The 15,895-nt window shown below is 38.7% G+C and overlaps 1 protein-coding gene across 2 annotated transcripts; it reads right to left on the minus strand.

Annotated features, from left to right (window-relative positions):
- Positions 1–606: 606 nt before the first annotated feature.
- TRMT6 (tRNA methyltransferase 6 non-catalytic subunit) lies at positions 607–15,762 on the minus strand. Of its 2 annotated transcripts, XM_059828563.1 has the most exons (11): positions 15,662–15,762; positions 13,357–13,484; positions 12,831–12,940; positions 9,860–9,951; positions 9,688–9,771; positions 8,327–8,451; positions 6,718–7,082; positions 6,393–6,478; positions 3,037–3,139; positions 2,867–2,953; positions 607–1,454 (listed from the first exon to the last, which is right to left on the minus strand). In XM_059828563.1, the coding sequence occupies exons 1-11, from the start codon at positions 15,760–15,762 to the stop codon at positions 1,281–1,283; spliced, it is 1,455 nt and encodes a 484-aa protein (XP_059684546.1). In that variant the 3' UTR covers positions 607–1,280. The 2 variants fall into 2 exon arrangements, with proteins under 2 accessions (XP_059684546.1, XP_059684547.1); XM_059828564.1 differs by lacking the exons at positions 12,831–12,940; positions 15,662–15,762 and having other exon boundaries at positions 13,357–13,387.
- Between the last annotated feature and the right edge of the window lie 133 nt (positions 15,763–15,895).

Raw genomic sequence — 15,895 nt, forward strand, 5'->3', positions numbered from 1 at the left:
GGTTTTCCCCTAAGTTAGAGAAGAAAAGCTTTCCATGAAAACGGAGAAAAAAGATGTGACATTTACAAAAACCAGAAGAGAGGGAGACAAAAACTTGAAGAAACACTGTAGCTGTTCACCTAAGAGACATCTTTAACTGCTTCTTTACACAAAATACACCCCTTGTTTTGTTCTGTTTAGAGCTAATGGTGCCCTAAAAGAGCATTACTCTTACCAATATACAGAATTTTACAGCTTTATGAAGTCTGATTACTTGATGCCAAAGCTCCGGATTCCCCCGATGAGTAAGTTCACCAATGGAAGCCAAGTTCTGCTGGCGCTATGAGCTCCCATAGGGGCCTAAAGCTTCCCACTGGGGCTTCAGTGGGTGCAGCCAGCAAGGGTATTCTCCTCCTAAAGCCTCTGCTAGACCTTTTTATTTCCAAAAAGAGGGAAAAGTAAGAAAAAGGAAAGAAATCTCATTAGGAAAAACATCCTCCAGTTTAATTGAAATGGCAAATGCAAAGTTAAAAAAAATTGATTAAAAAACCTACACATCATGAAAGATAAAACAGTAGAATAAATATATATATATATACACACACACACACATAGAGCAGTTTTCAAAATAGTTGTACCTTAAAATAAAAACATGTAACAACTCTCAGGGAAATGACAGGCAATACTAATAGAGACATTCTGTTTAAATATTTGGTATTTTAATTTACAAACATACAATTTCTCTTGTATTCATTTCAGGAAAACATGGGGTCATTCTGTGAAGTTCTGGTATTGGTATTCTCTCTTTATTGTTCCTTTGGAAAGAAAAGTGTATGACCTTTGCTGTTCGTTCTACTGCCTCAAATTACTGAACACAGCCGGGTTCTGTGTCCACAGGGGAGCAGGTTTTACCCTAACACTGGCCTGGCAAAAGGGGAAGCTACGTTAGATGCACTGATTCGGACCCAACCTTTTAAAAAACTACCTCATCACATCCACTTTTGGCAACAAACACACAGAATGCCTTCGCTGACGCTTTATCTTCTCATGATCTTCTCTTCTTTCTGAAGTTGGCGTGTTCTCAGGAGGATATTTGCTTCCAAGGGTTTTTCTTCTCATTCTGATCATGTAAACTGGTAAAGAGCGAGGCAATCCTCCCTACCACACTGTTCTGCTGCTCTTTGCTGACAGGCGTATGCCAGGTACTCTTTCTGTGCTGCCAAGAGCACAGAAAGTAGACGTGTTATTTCACTAACAATAGGGCTCCTGAGATCTAAAGAACACATTCAATTCCTCAAATGTTAACATTGAGGGTCTTCAACTTTGCATCTTTTAGATGATGGCTCTTCCATCTTCAGTGCTTCCAAATTCCTGGAATCAGATTTGCCCTTATCCAAGACAACAGTTATGCCAGAGAGAAGGTACCCTCCACCTCCGCTCATTGTCAGTTTTGGATGGCTTCGATCTGGTAAGACCTTTAAAAAAACAAAACCCAAAACAAAGAACTAAGCATCTGTAAAAAGTCACTCTATATGTGTACATCAAATTGTGTAATTTAAGCTTACAGTATCAGATGTGATTTTTTTTTTTTTTCCTAGCCACCACAACAAACAGCCATTTGGAAAATGTATTTATCTTTAAAGGCCAAAGCATCTGCGAACCAGAAACCAGTTACAGAAATAGGTCACAGGCCACTGCCTTACGGACTACATCTTCATGGCATTTCCAGCAAATTGATAAATGCTACGTTTGGGATACATGAAAGTCTCATTAATGTGTTCAGAACTGGTGGACCTTGCAAGAGACCACAGCTGGTCTAACACAACAGCGTTAAGTAGCACAGTCAATTCCAGTTCTGTCACTGCAATATTTATGTAGCTACTGTTATGGTAAGACAGAGCAATGAACCATCACTGTCAGCTACGTTGCGCTTTTCTGTAAACACTTTTTCTTTAGGTACGCTTCCTCCTTGCTCTTGACTGCCATCACAGCTCTAAGACGATTTACGTGCGTCCAGGAGACGGTGCGGTATTGTTCCTTAACTGCACCTGGACGTAGGAACGCTTGCCAAGCCTAACGTGTGTGAACACCATCGATTAATCTCCTAATCATTCCCAATTTGCTTGCCTGATCAATAGCCAGTCATTGTGGCCACCCTGGAATTAAGTCATCCCCTAAATAATAATTCCTTACGGACTCCAGAAGCCTATGGGTGAGGAGAAAGTCAGTAAAATGTAAGAACCTCTTCAGAGGTGGTGAGCTGCTTAGAAATCAGACATGCTTCTGCTTCTCCCTACCCGAGAGGCTACTCCGCATTTGCAAACACCTTGTTCAAATGAAGTCAGTCCAACTGACATTTGTCACTGGGGAAACGTTTTCCCCCCTCGCATCTTGTTTTCATTGTTCAGTTCCCAGACCAGAAACCTCTTGTTACTTTAATTCCAGGAAACGTGTTATTTGAAGACACTGGCTTTGTAAGTCACCACCGTTCTTAACAGTACAAATTTTTTTTTCAGCTATCAAACCAACTGGAAATGACTAAGCACTTGTAATATTTTGCTACATCTCTTACGCAATACTAGACTGTCCTGCACTTTGGGCTAGCCACTAAAACAGCACAGCTATTAAATCTCTCAGTGTGCTACAACTATTTCAGCATAATGTTTAAATAAAATGCTTTGGAAGAAGAAAATTAAGTATTTTAATTAGCAGTTGTTGCAATGAAGCATTAAAACTCTTCAAAATATTTGACCACTGCTCTCAGGTAAAACAAATGCATGAGCTTAAGCACAGTTTCAGTCAGTCCAAAAAACACGTTTTCAGCGAGAGTTTTGCTCCCTGGCATTCGTGCAGTTTTGATAGCCACTTACTGCAATCCTTTCCTTACCTGATAGTTCCGTAGCCAGGTTTCAGACAGCTTTAGGTTAATAACACCGCCTCTTTCCCTCAGTTTTGTGTAGCATTCTAATAATGGCTTAAAAAAACCAAAGAGTAGGTTATACAGCAGAATAGTCTCAAACTTGAGCTATAACAGCTAAAATAACATACTTGATTTACCTCTTTATACTGGCAGTAGGCAACAAAAGGCCTTGAAGGAGCAACAAATTCCAGTAAAGAAAGTAATAAAGGAGTGGGATGAAACTTGCTGGCTACAATTAAGCTGCAAGAGAAATTTCACACGCGTTAGTTTTCCGCTTCTCAAACCTATTCATCAAGTGACATTTTCTCCTACTTAGCACAGCGATCAATTAGAGCTTAAATGTTGCTAATCAGCATGTTTTCATGCCTCTAACAACTCCCCAAATAGAAAAACAACTCACGATTTCCTACTTGCATAATTGAGAGGATAAAACATTTGTTCCCTAAAGTGCAGTACATTAACTGCGCTGCAGAAGCACTCATTTCAGCCGTGTTGAGCTCCACAGTAATTCTTGCGACCCAAGAATTTGCATGCTGCTTTCTCTACCCTAAGACCATTGTCCAAATACAATTTAAATTTTGTGACTGCTAATTGTTGCTCAGAATGTAACCTCAGTTGTGATCCTTTAGACTGGGTAATCTTCACTAAATACAGTTTTATATGAAAAAGTTATTATTTAAGGAGAAAACAATGCCTTAATGGGCATGACTAAAAGTCTTTTAAAAAGAAATTATGTCCTTGCCAACTTAAAGGCTTCATATTTTATTCCTCATCCTCATTTTAATATCTCATTATAACTCACATTTACAGATGCTTAGGATTCTCTACAGGTATCTAGAGCTTTTATTAAAAAAAAAAAAAAAAAATCACTGCTAAACTATACTGCAAGAAATGGTTAAGATTCAATGAGATAAGAAGTTGTACGTGTGCAGAAAGAATGGGTTAATTAAACTACTTCTCCAGTAGACAGTTACTATATGAAAAGACCCATCAATTAATTAATATTTGTTCTCCAGGGGAATGTACAGCACTGGAGACACCGTCAAACTCACCTAACAAAAGGGAGGTAAAAACTGGTGTTCAATTTTCTAAACACAATGGAGATAAAGAGGTGAAGCAATTCTTTTACAGTTGTTGGCACTTTGGTTTTCTGCTGGCCATGGTCTTGCAGGCTACAGATCTAACCCCAATTCCAAACTTCAAAAAATTTGTGCTCAGGAATTAACCAAGTGGACCATAACAAAAAAAGCCTCCAGACTGTGTCTCAGAAGGCTTGCAGTGCTGCGCTGACGCTGCCAGGAGCTCTGCCAGACACCAGGAAGGTGAGAGATGGGAGAGACGCTGGGGAAAAAAAAAAAAAAAAATCAAACTGTGTTCTCTCATATGGCAGCACATATTGCTGTCAGCAGGCAGTCTGGCCAGTCGCGGAATTAACGTAATGGGTGAGATGGGAGAAGGAGGAGGCAGAGGAAGGGCAGGGAAGGGTAGAGAGGGGGTGTGTGGTCTAATTCTGAACACATGGAGTGTCTATAAATCAATTTCTGCTTTCATCCTATCAGAAAAATTTAATAGTCTATCTTAAAAAAGTCTTTAGAAGAGTATCAAATCCCTAACGAATATCTTCCTTTTTTCCCCTCAAAGCCCTGTGACAGATTTCAACTCTCAAAAATGGAATTGAACAAACAGGGCTAGCAGAAGGACTGTTTTACCATGTAACAGCACAGAAGACATAAATTTTATGAAAATAATTGTATCTTACCTACATTAAGTAGTAAATATTGTAAAATTCAGGACCTCAAGAAGTAATTCTCTTAAAGCTGGTGCCCGTCTTTACCTAACGACCAGTTTTTCTTTTTACCGTGACAGCAAGTCCTAATCTTTCTCCTCACCTCCAGTGTTAACCAGCTTTTACCTATCCTTTCCCAGTTTCTCTCTGGCAAAACAAAACAAAATCCAAACTTCCCTGCCTGCTTCTACTCACATGCCAAGTCGTTAGTTTGAAGCATTTTTTATTCCATGCCCATTTTTCCTGGCTTAGCAGTGTATGTACCCTGCAGTTCTTGATATAAACAAATGGTGGGCTGTAAAAGGCAGATGACTTGGGGAAAGGTGATCCCAACTGAGCCATCTGGGACAGCGCCTTCAGGCAACCCTAAACTTCTCTTCCCCCCCATCGTGACTTCCTAGAGCAAGAACTCACTCATCCCTTCAACGATGTGATTTGTTACAGTTTTCATGTGTTACAAGGGACAAAAGAAGTATACAAAGTGATTGAAAGCAAATGAACAGGAGACAAATACTAAATAGGCTTCTTGGACTCAATCAACAACCAAATATACTATTTTACACTACAGGAAGAATCAAGTAAAGTCAAATACTAATTTTCGCTTTGCCAGACCACGCACAGACAGTAATTATAATGATGGGTGCAGGAGACAGTGGTAGAACAAAACTCTACCACTGTTCAGGCAGCTTAATGGTCGTCCACAGGCATCGCCAGTGATGCTGCTGCCGCCAAACAGATGTGCAGTGCTTTTACAAACCTCCAGTACCGTGTTACTGCTTTCAGAGAACACGGAATGATCCGTCTCTGCATCTTTACAGAAAAGGCTAATTCTACCACTTAAATATGCTAGATGAGATACACTGAAATAGGAATGAGCACGAGTTAAAATATTTCATAATAATAAACCCCAAAATTATACACAAACATTTAAACATAACCATTAAAGTGTATTAAAATTTATCCGAGCAGAACAGCTTTATTCCCAGTGAGCCGATATTCTTAGGAGGAAAAAATGGATATGAATGTTATTAACTAAATTAATGTTAATTGATTAACTCAAATCACTTCAGCATTTGCTAAGAACATCATGAAAAAGTCACAACCACCAAATGCTTGTACACTGTTGTGGGACTGAATTTCTAGGAATACGTTTATCGTATTTGTTTTAAACCTTTGATATTAAATCTTCATGTTAAATTGTTCCTTGGGAACAATTTTACCTGCTTTAGCCAGGTTCAGTTAAGTTATGTGTTTTCTCCTGTGTAAAAAAGAAGTTAGTTTCTAAAAACAAACCAACCAACCAAACCCCAAAACAACAAACTTAGTTCCAATTTAATAAACTTACACCCTGAGGTTCCACTTTGCCAATTAGAATTCTGTGATTTTTATCGGCAGTCATTTAGTATTAAAGTCTACCTGGATTCTGTTTTTCTTTAGATAGATGTATTTTTTTTAAATGTTTACTCATAGCTAGTCAGGAAACTATGACTTTTAGATCATGAAATTTCAAATCATTTAAATAACAGAAAAAATCTCAACCAGGTAAGAACCAAACAAGACCCAAGACACACCTGGGTTGACTGCCTGCTTGTAAATATTAAGAAAAAATTCAGGGTATTTTTAAAACAAAGCTTTTATTTGTTTCAAAGGAAATTATTTTCTGTAGATGTGTTTTCAAACAGAAGACTTTTCTGACTACAAACTCACCCATCAGCATTCTTCTCTCTCAACAAAGCAGCAGTTTCTATTAGCTTTTTCCTTCTCTCCCATTGTTTTCTTTGTTTTTCCCGAACCTTTGAACAACAAAACAAATAGTTTGCACTTTAACTGGTAATTACATATTGGATCACTATTGCATGGACTGAACTTTCATTTTTTGCATCTTAGATGGCTTAATGTAAGACAAAAGACAAGTTCCAGAGTTCCATTTTAACACCTGAATAAGCTGTATTTCAGCATGTCTGAGTCAGACGGCAGAATTTTAAGTATACAGACATTGTAAAACTTGAATAGCCACAATAAATATTCTTACATTTTCTTTATTTTCTTTTTCCTTGTTCTCTTTAAATTCTGCATCTTCAGCATTAATGTCCATTGTTTCTTGCTCTTCCGTTTGGTTGATCTCCATAGCTGCTTCAGTAATACATTCCTCTTCTGTTTCCTGTGGGGAAGTCTGCTTCTCATCAGTCAATCCATTGCTTGCTTCTTCCACTAGCGCGTTATCCTCAGGTTCTGAAGGCAGAGTCTCTGTAGAAAATGTCCCAGAGAGGAGACTATCCACTTTGCTGAGAGGAAATTCATGAAGATTATCGAAAAAAAGTTTTGGAAATCCAAAACAACTGGTAGCAGCTCTAACGGGTCCCCCTCCTGGATACATCTGAATAATGGATCCATAGCCTATGAGAGCAAAAGAATCAAAACCACGTTGGAAAGCCAGAATTTCTAAAATGCTTAAAGGAGGCATTCATTTAAGAATAGGTAAGTAAATTGCCTGCTCTTAATCTAAGCTTCATCAAATTTAACAGGCTGCTGAAGTATGCCTCAAGGTAGAAAATCTTTATTGGAAGGACAACGGTTACTGCAACTCATAAGGACAAGGTAACTCAAAAGATTATGCGTGTACTAAAGATGCATTCAGGATTAGCACAGAACATATAAGCAATGACAAATTGTTAGAAAAGCTAATTTAATTAAGAATTACAAAGACATATTTTCTACAGTATTTGTTACTTATAACTATGGAGTGGTTTTGATAAAAAATAAAAGCTAATTTAAACAGCATTAATAGGCAAAGAATTTCTTCAACATCCAGGCTCTAAAGGAAGAGATGTCAGATGTTGAAACATACCAAAAAGAACTTTTCAACAGTTATATTGAAATTGCATCTTATTTAATTCACCTCAGAAAGTATCCCTATGGCCAAAAGTTGCTGAAACAAAAACAATTTATAGTATAACTGCCTGTGTGCTTCTCAGCCAGCAGACAGCACATCTGGGCGCACAATATGACATCGTACTTCTACCTTTCCAGGCTGCTGGAATAAATTGTCATCTCTGTCTAGGGTCTTTGAATGATTTACAATAAAACTAATTAACTGAGTTTGAGAAATAAAAAAAAAGTCAAACTTCTAGAATATGCTCACAAAAATGTCATATACTACTTTTAAAACACACATTTTGCAGACGTTAGATCTCTGGCACAGTGAACAAGAGGAATGCCAACATTTTCAGTGCCGTGGGCTGTCAAAATCCCAGTGTTATTATTCCTGTTTTCTGCCATTCACTTCCTTGGACTTCCCAGGTGCCTGGGAAGAACCGGCATACAAGCTCCTTACAGCCTTTACTGAACACAATGCCGTTATGCTAAGACAGAAACTAAACCAGATCTACATACAGTGATATCAACTTTAAATTTCATTTTTTTTAAATAGTGAAAAATAAATCCAACTGAAATATGCAGAATACAACTTTCTCCAATGGAAAAACAAGTATCTCTTTGAATGCTGGAGAGAGTAAAGTAGATTTTAAAAAAATGAGAAAGTATTTAAGTCCTGCCTTTTAAAAGTATCACCGAGACGCGTATTTCTTAAGCATCAAGTAAGCCCTCGGTCTGTCCATTACTAAAGCTACCGTGTTACTTGCCTCCCATGCGTTCCATCACCGCCCCCAGCACCAGGCCTGCACAGGTTTCCATTACAATCATCTTGTTGCCAGCACGGATGTTTCCTAAAGTCAACATCTGAGCTAGGGTGTCATATCGCAAGTGGCTAGAAGAGAGAGGGGTTTCAGAAATACCACATTACTTTTCTTACAGTTAGAAATACTATGTATTAGCTCAGGAGCCTGTGAAAAAAAGTTGGATTACAGGTAGATTTTCAGGAACAGCGTCAGCGGCTTTCAGAGTCACCATGCGGAAACTTTTAATAAACCATCTGGTAATGAAGAAGCACTAGAACCAGAGCCAACAAGAAATTAGCAGGGAATGGGTGTTTAGGTTTACAAAGAAAAGAGCAAAAGGATATGAAGTGGGGTGCACATAATAAAGGGCGCATCTCATGCTCTGCCAGTCAGACAAAATATTTTTTAAACTGTAATTTTTTGTTGTTCTCTCTAACATGTCAGTTTTGTAAAGAACAAACGGTATTTGAATGCATTTTCTAATCCAGTAATATATCCTCAGTGATTTTCATCTGTTTCGCAGCAGCATGCACTACCTGCAATCCAGGATCAAAACCTAACTCTCCTGCCTGCAGCACCTGCACTGACGAGACTCAGTGATGGCTAAGGAAATTACAACTTATCTTAATAGAGAAATAAAGCCAAGTGAAGGAGATGGGGGAAGGAGAAGGAAAAAGGGTTGAGAAGCCTTAAATAACATAAATTGGAGAGTTTTAAGTCTCAGCATCTTAGATCTACTATTGCTACTTTAAAATCAATAAATCAGTTCATCTTAAACAATGTCTGTAACAACGTATCATTTAACTTAGGTAAATGAAAGTCAAATGCGGCTAGATCTCTGTCATCATTGCCCCCTGCTCCCGCCCCTCAATGTTAACCACATGTTTTTAACTTCTGGAGACTGCTGATTGAAGATTTTGAATACATTAAAGACAAAAATTCCTGCTCTGGTAGGTGGCTTGTTATTATGATTACCGAGCCAGAAAACAGAGACGATCCGATCTGCCACTGGCCAAAACTGGGTGAGACATACCTCTGGAAACACAAAGAGCCTCTGTCTACATAGGTCAGTAGCAAGATGGTGGTGGTAGGGAAATGGTAAAAGCTGATGCTGCATGCAAAAGAGTTTTCCTCTTTGCTGCAATAGCATATTGATTGAGCTTCTAGATCACATTATTTTTCATTAATTTACAATCTTTCCATTAACAGGAAAAGAAGAAGAAATGTGATGAGTATTATATACTCTGGTATAATACAGGTAGTTTGAAAAATATTAAAATACCTCTCCATTATAATTTGAAAAAAGAAACAAAATTAAAACTTACTTAATTTTTCCAGGTTCCCTTGCATAATACATTGTTGAAAGAATGCGAGTGGATGGTTTCACAATTGTAATAACTGCCTCGTATCTGTCAGAAACACGTAGTAACAGTCTTAGTTCAAGCTCAACAAATTAGACAACTACTGAGTATTTTCCAGATTTTAAAATGCACTTACTTTTTTTTCTTCTTCTTTATGTATTTATCTTGGGCAAATTCTGTTTTGTCTCTGAATGTTGTACTGTTCTCTATTAACTGTTGAACTATTTCCTTGGAAAAGACAATTTATTTTTATTATAGCTGGTATTCATTTCTCATTCATTTCATATATAGTATTTTTTAAAATAAACACTGAAAATATTTTCTTCCAATAGAGGCATGTATACGATTAACTTCTACTGACATTAACAGCAAAGTAAATTCCTACTAATCAACATGAAAAGCAAGGCAGAACCCTGACACTACCCTAAATTCCTGTGCAGGAATTTAATCATATACTTCTGTCTCTAAGTGTTCTTTAACTACATAATGCCAGCAAAAAATTGTAAAACTGAAAACAGGTATCCTGGAAACAGGGTATTTTGTGGGGAAGGAGTCTGGTAGGTGCCAGAACTAACTCACGAGAGAGGGCAGACTCATATGGCCAGAAATGAAGAAAAAGCAGGATCGTTCCTTTCAGCATCAGCAAGTGATTGTTACTTCAGCCCTTACTGTGAAGCCCCAGTACCTACATATTCTTATTCTACGCTGAATGTCAAGGAGGCTACCCTGCTCTCCCGAAGTGATTAGCTATTTTTAATTTAATTTATTTAGAATGAGGCAGAGTTATGTTTATTGTCAGTTATTATGGAACAACTGACATATCTTCTGTCAGTCTAACATTCCCCACAGTAACTGATTTGCATGGCAGTACCCTAAGTCCTATGTGAAGCTATACAGACAAAAACATTTTACAAAACCAAAACAAAACAAGGAACCTGATGCCATATATAATATTTACTTTCACACAACTCTCTCCATGGGTCTCGTCTGGCATCTCCCTTAGCCCACTTAATGTCTTCTGCCTCCCAAATTGTGCTAGACTCCTGTACCAGCTCCCTGCACGATGTCAAACTCCTTAGCATTAACTATTTCCTACAATACTCCTCCTGACTTCGTCCTTCTCTATCTCCCAGGTTTTCCCAGAATTCCAGGTTTTGTTTCCTGGTCTCCTTGTTCTAATCTCCTCCCTTTGCCAATCCAACTCTTCTTCCTCATACTTTCAGGTTCCAGATGAAGGGACCATTAAGACCTCCAACAGAAAAAAGCTTTCATTGCTCAGGGTTTGTCTCTATGCCTGCAATACAAGAACAAATGCTGCATGGTGCTATTTTGGTTCTTGTGATCAAAGTAGTTTAACTGCTAAAAATGTAAGTTTCTATTAAACGTGTATGAAGAGCAACAGTATAACCTGGCCTCACAGGAGTTTGGAGGGGGGTGGTGGTGAGGAATGACACGAGGGGTATTTTCAATGTGGACACTGCACCTCCCATTGCACTTTAAGAACCTGCTCCAAAATATAGTGGTGCAAGTACTTCTCACATTCTATTGCTATTTTCCAAGTCATTATTTCTTAAAGCCCTTCAAGCACTTAAAACCTTAAAATGTACTATTAATGGCGTGATACGGCATATCTTTCTTTTTTTGCTTTATTCTTGGAAAAAGTTAAATGCAGTGTCTGGGCTACTTGGGGTTTTTGGTGGCTTTTTTTTTTTTTCCCCCCCCAGTAACATTTACAGCGAGGAAATTGGGGAGTATTTCTGTAGTGTAAGCAGAACAAGCCAAAGGGAAGCTGCAGCACTATGCAGTGCCCTGGGAGTACATGCCACTTGTAGTCTGCATCCTAACGCCTATCCCTCAGGACCTGGGAAGGATTTGGGAAGTGATGGGAAATCAAACCCCATTAATGCTGCGGTTGCTTTATTTCAAAGAACAATCATCTCTAAAGTGAGCCTGTGTCACAAAGGCATGCTGTTCACAAACATGAGTTCAGATTTTACCAGACATTTATGGAAAAATAATATCTATTACTTCTAATACAACATAGTCTAAAATGAATATTCAGCTACAGTTCAGAAGCCAGAGTTAACAAAGTAGGATATTTTAATAACTTAAAATAACAGTATGGTAGACGTATGGCACAGACATGCTGAGGACATACAGAAAAGCCAGAGTGCTCTTCTGCCACGGATAATGAGAACAAACAGAAAACGTCAAAGCTATCAGACTGATTAGTATGTTCTTCTCAAAGAGATAACACCACGAGCAGGACAACCATAGAAACAGAAGAAATACCATTCTAAACTCCTTGGACCCGTCCATTATTAAGCAGGCAAAAGCAGAACAGCTGCTCTGAAGAGCAGCAGCAAACAGCAAGGTGCAAAGAGGAGATGAACTTGATGTAAGCATGAGCAATTTCTTATTTTTATTAGAAAGGGTAAACCAAAGACAAGAGAGAATTTCGACTGGTAACACGTGCAGAACAGAACTGGCTGCAATGGTTTATTAACATTTAAGATGGCCTCACTTCTTGTTGACAAAGTGTGGGGTAAAAACCAATGCCTTTTCTCGCAGAACAGAACTGATCTCTTGAGAATATTCTTAGCTTCTGAGGTGCAGATAAAGCACAGGCATCACGCGTTTGGCAGGTACTGCCCAGAGGCGCAGTTACGTAGTGTTATTTGTTAATACTCTGGTGTTTATCCATAATCCTTTCCTACACCTTTGATAGTTTAATTATTGCATGAGTTTAATACGTCTATAATATAGAAATATTTTGAATCTTATAAACAAACAAAACTAAAAGGTGATTATGTGAGCTGTATTTCCTTAAAAGTCTTAATACTTCTTTTTGTCTGTTATGACTTCTGATGCCGTAAAAAGTCATACTTTACTCGCTATTGTCAAAGTTGCCAACCTTACATGAAGTTTTCTCTGAAAATAGCCTTTGCATTTTTGTAAAAACAGATCTTTAGGAAAAACGTGACTTGAGCAGAAGAACAAAGAAAAAGCACTGAAGTCTATGCACCGATAAAAAGAATAGCCTATTTCATAAACTAAAATAAAACCATCAAGGTAGCACAGAAATGACACCAAAACCTTATTTTTACCTGTCCTTTAATACCCTTGTCCTTCAAAGCCTTTATGTCATCATGAGTCAGTTTTTGAGACTTTCCATCGTCAACTATGTTACGATTATCTGTACCTGCTTCTTTTGTTTCTAAAGGAAAAGGATATAGACTTGTAAAAGCTAGCTCTAAATATCTTTAAGTTGGAGAAACATATGTTTTTAGTTTCACAGAAAGCAGACTTCTCAGGATTAATCCCACATGCTTCACGGCCTTGCAAAGTATTGCCTAAGCAATCAATGAAATGTAGTATGTAAAATACACCTTAGTATACATATTCACCCAAACTAAGGTTCAAATTTTCTCCCATATTAAAAAGCTGATTTGTTACAGGACTAGAAAAACAGCAGATCAAGACAAAACCATGCACTTTTATGACAGAAAGAATATAAGTAACGTTAAGTTAACAAATGATTAATAGAAAGCTTTTCCATCATCTTTGGTATTATCAAAGAAACAAATTAATTAGAACTCGTTTTTCCAAACGCCAGTCAATCCTCTGTAATACCTGTGGTAGTCTCTTCCACCTCTTGCTTCGGCTGGAGGTTTCCACCACTGGTTACTTCAAATGTAGTTCCATAAATATGTCCAATAGCATTATCCAGATAGAACCACTGCTTCTCAAAAATAATTTTTCTGAAATAATAAAGTTAATGACATTAAAAGCATTATTTTTACTATGCCTGAAGCCCACAATATTTGAAAGTAAACCATAGCTTCATATATGCCATTTTTATCTAAATCTTTGAAGAAAAGCAGGACAAGCATAAAAAGTGAAATGCTAACTACTATTAACCACAAAACCACATTAAACTGAAACTGGTTAGGAAAAGAACAAAGAACTTAAATCGAGCACGCAGTTAAGAAAAATTTTTTTTTTTCAGTTCAAAAGAATTCTAAAATGGCAGATAAAACAAGGCTATAGCACTTGAATTATGTAGTACCATTTTTGACAGAGAAAGTCAGAACAAGGTAAAGAATGAAATTAATCTAAAGTATATTAAATCTATGCTGGGTCATGCAGATTACTGCAAAAAGTTGAGCATGAACCCGTATTTTGCAGAGCTCCTTTGAAATAATACTTGCCAAAGGACTATGAAGAAAAGAGACAGCAGACAGTGTCATGTAATCCTAGAAATGTTTAATTCAAAAAAAAAAGGGGGAGGGATTTTTTCATCCCTTTCATTTTGATTGCACTAAGGGAGGTTTGCATTTTTCCTTCTTCACATAAAAAAGGACCCACAAAGCCTTTAACTTTCAGGCTGACCGACAAAGGTTTCCTTGCTGACCAGAGAAATACCGATCTTGTCAAATGGAACAGGTACCAGTGTCTATGCCACACTCACATTTGAATCAAAACTTACCCATATGAGCTCTTATTACGCTGATTATACTCATCACTAATTCTGAAGCTAAGCAAAAAGGTCGAGTTCTTTGTTATTTCCGGTTTTCTACTGGCTGAAGTATGCAATTCATGCATGTATTTTACATATGATATTATTTGTATCCCCAAATACAACCCAGAATTTAAATGAAGCGCAAGAATAAAAAGTTTTGTCAGAAATATTTATTACCAAACCCTCTTACTAAAAAATTAACAACATTATACTTGCTCACACAAGGTCTATTAATCCCTGCCAACCCAGACTTTAAAAGACTAATGAAAGATTATAAAAGACTTGAAATGACTGAAAAGAATTTAGATAGATAAAAAAATTGTGTGCACGTGCTCAAATTTCATTTTGACGACTATTCTAAACAGAATATCCAACCACAGCTATTGTCACATGTTCTTGGAGCGTCCTTACCCACATCAGATTATAGAAAAGCAAAAATTAATGCAACAGTTACTTAATTTCCTGTGGCAATATTTGCTCTTTGCGTTTTTTATTCTTTTATGATAGAGGTTTTAAACAAAAACTGAAGAGGGACCTAACGAACAGATCGTAGCAGCGCTCTACAGACTAACAGAGTAACTACCTGATTTTGGTGCCAGGTTCTACTGGTGAACATTAAGCCTGTCAATAACCCGTACTCCCAAATTCTTAGGCCTGAGCTATGCCATTTTTAAATCAGTCTCATTCAAGCATAGTATCTTTAAACCTCCAAGCTACTGAATCAGATGCCTGGCCACATTACCCAATACTGACTTCTACACATTGGTCTATAAAATTGTCTGCTGCAAGGGGAAGAGCCCAGGCTGTGTCCACTGATTATGATATTTCCTGCTGGGGTGCAGGTGCTTCTTGCTATACCAGTTGGCCTAGGAAAAAGAAATAGGAGACGCTTCATAGCATCCTCTCCAAAGTAACTGTCCAGAACTGACAGCTAGCACCATCCTACAGTCATAACACCGATGAGAACACCGAAGCCAATCCCTATTATTAACAAGGCAACGCTGCATCTCGCAGAAATTACACGCCACAGCAAGGTAAGTATGACGAAGATACGCTTCTCAGGCTGCTGCGCCTTTTCTCCTATTCAATCAGCACCAGTTTGACAAAGACAACACAAGACCATATTAAATATCTTTCAGATTCTTACAAGAAACGCAGCCAGGAGATCTCCTGGGTTTTTTTGGTCATATGAACTGAGGCAGCATTAAAATCTATCACATCAGCCTGGCGTAGGCCGTTATTTCTGACCGGCACGGCAGGAAAGCTGGGGGCTACACGGGCCACACCGAGACACCCCCCTTCCCTCAGGCCCGACAACCGCTGGAGCCGCCTCACAGGCGGCGGGAAGGCGCAAATCTCGGCTGAGGGTTGGGGAAGATGACAAGCGGGATCGCAAGCCCCGAGCCAGCCCCTCACCTCCGCCGTAGCACGGGTACCGCTTTGAAGACGTCGTCCCGCTTCAGGACGGCGCAATCCCCCTCACAAATGCGCGGCCCCGGGCTGAGGCCGTCCTCCATCGCCACCACCGCCGCTCGTGCGCCTTCCGTCGCCGGAGTGGCCAACGCGCAGGCGCCGCCGGCCCTCCGCCGGCCCTGCCATTGGCGGGAGAGCGGCGCATGCGCCGCTCTCCCGCCAATGGCAGGGCCGGCG

This window comes from Gavia stellata, chromosome 23, assembly GCF_030936135.1.
Source record: "Gavia stellata isolate bGavSte3 chromosome 23, bGavSte3.hap2, whole genome shotgun sequence".
NCBI lineage: Eukaryota > Metazoa > Chordata > Aves > Gaviiformes > Gaviidae > Gavia > Gavia stellata.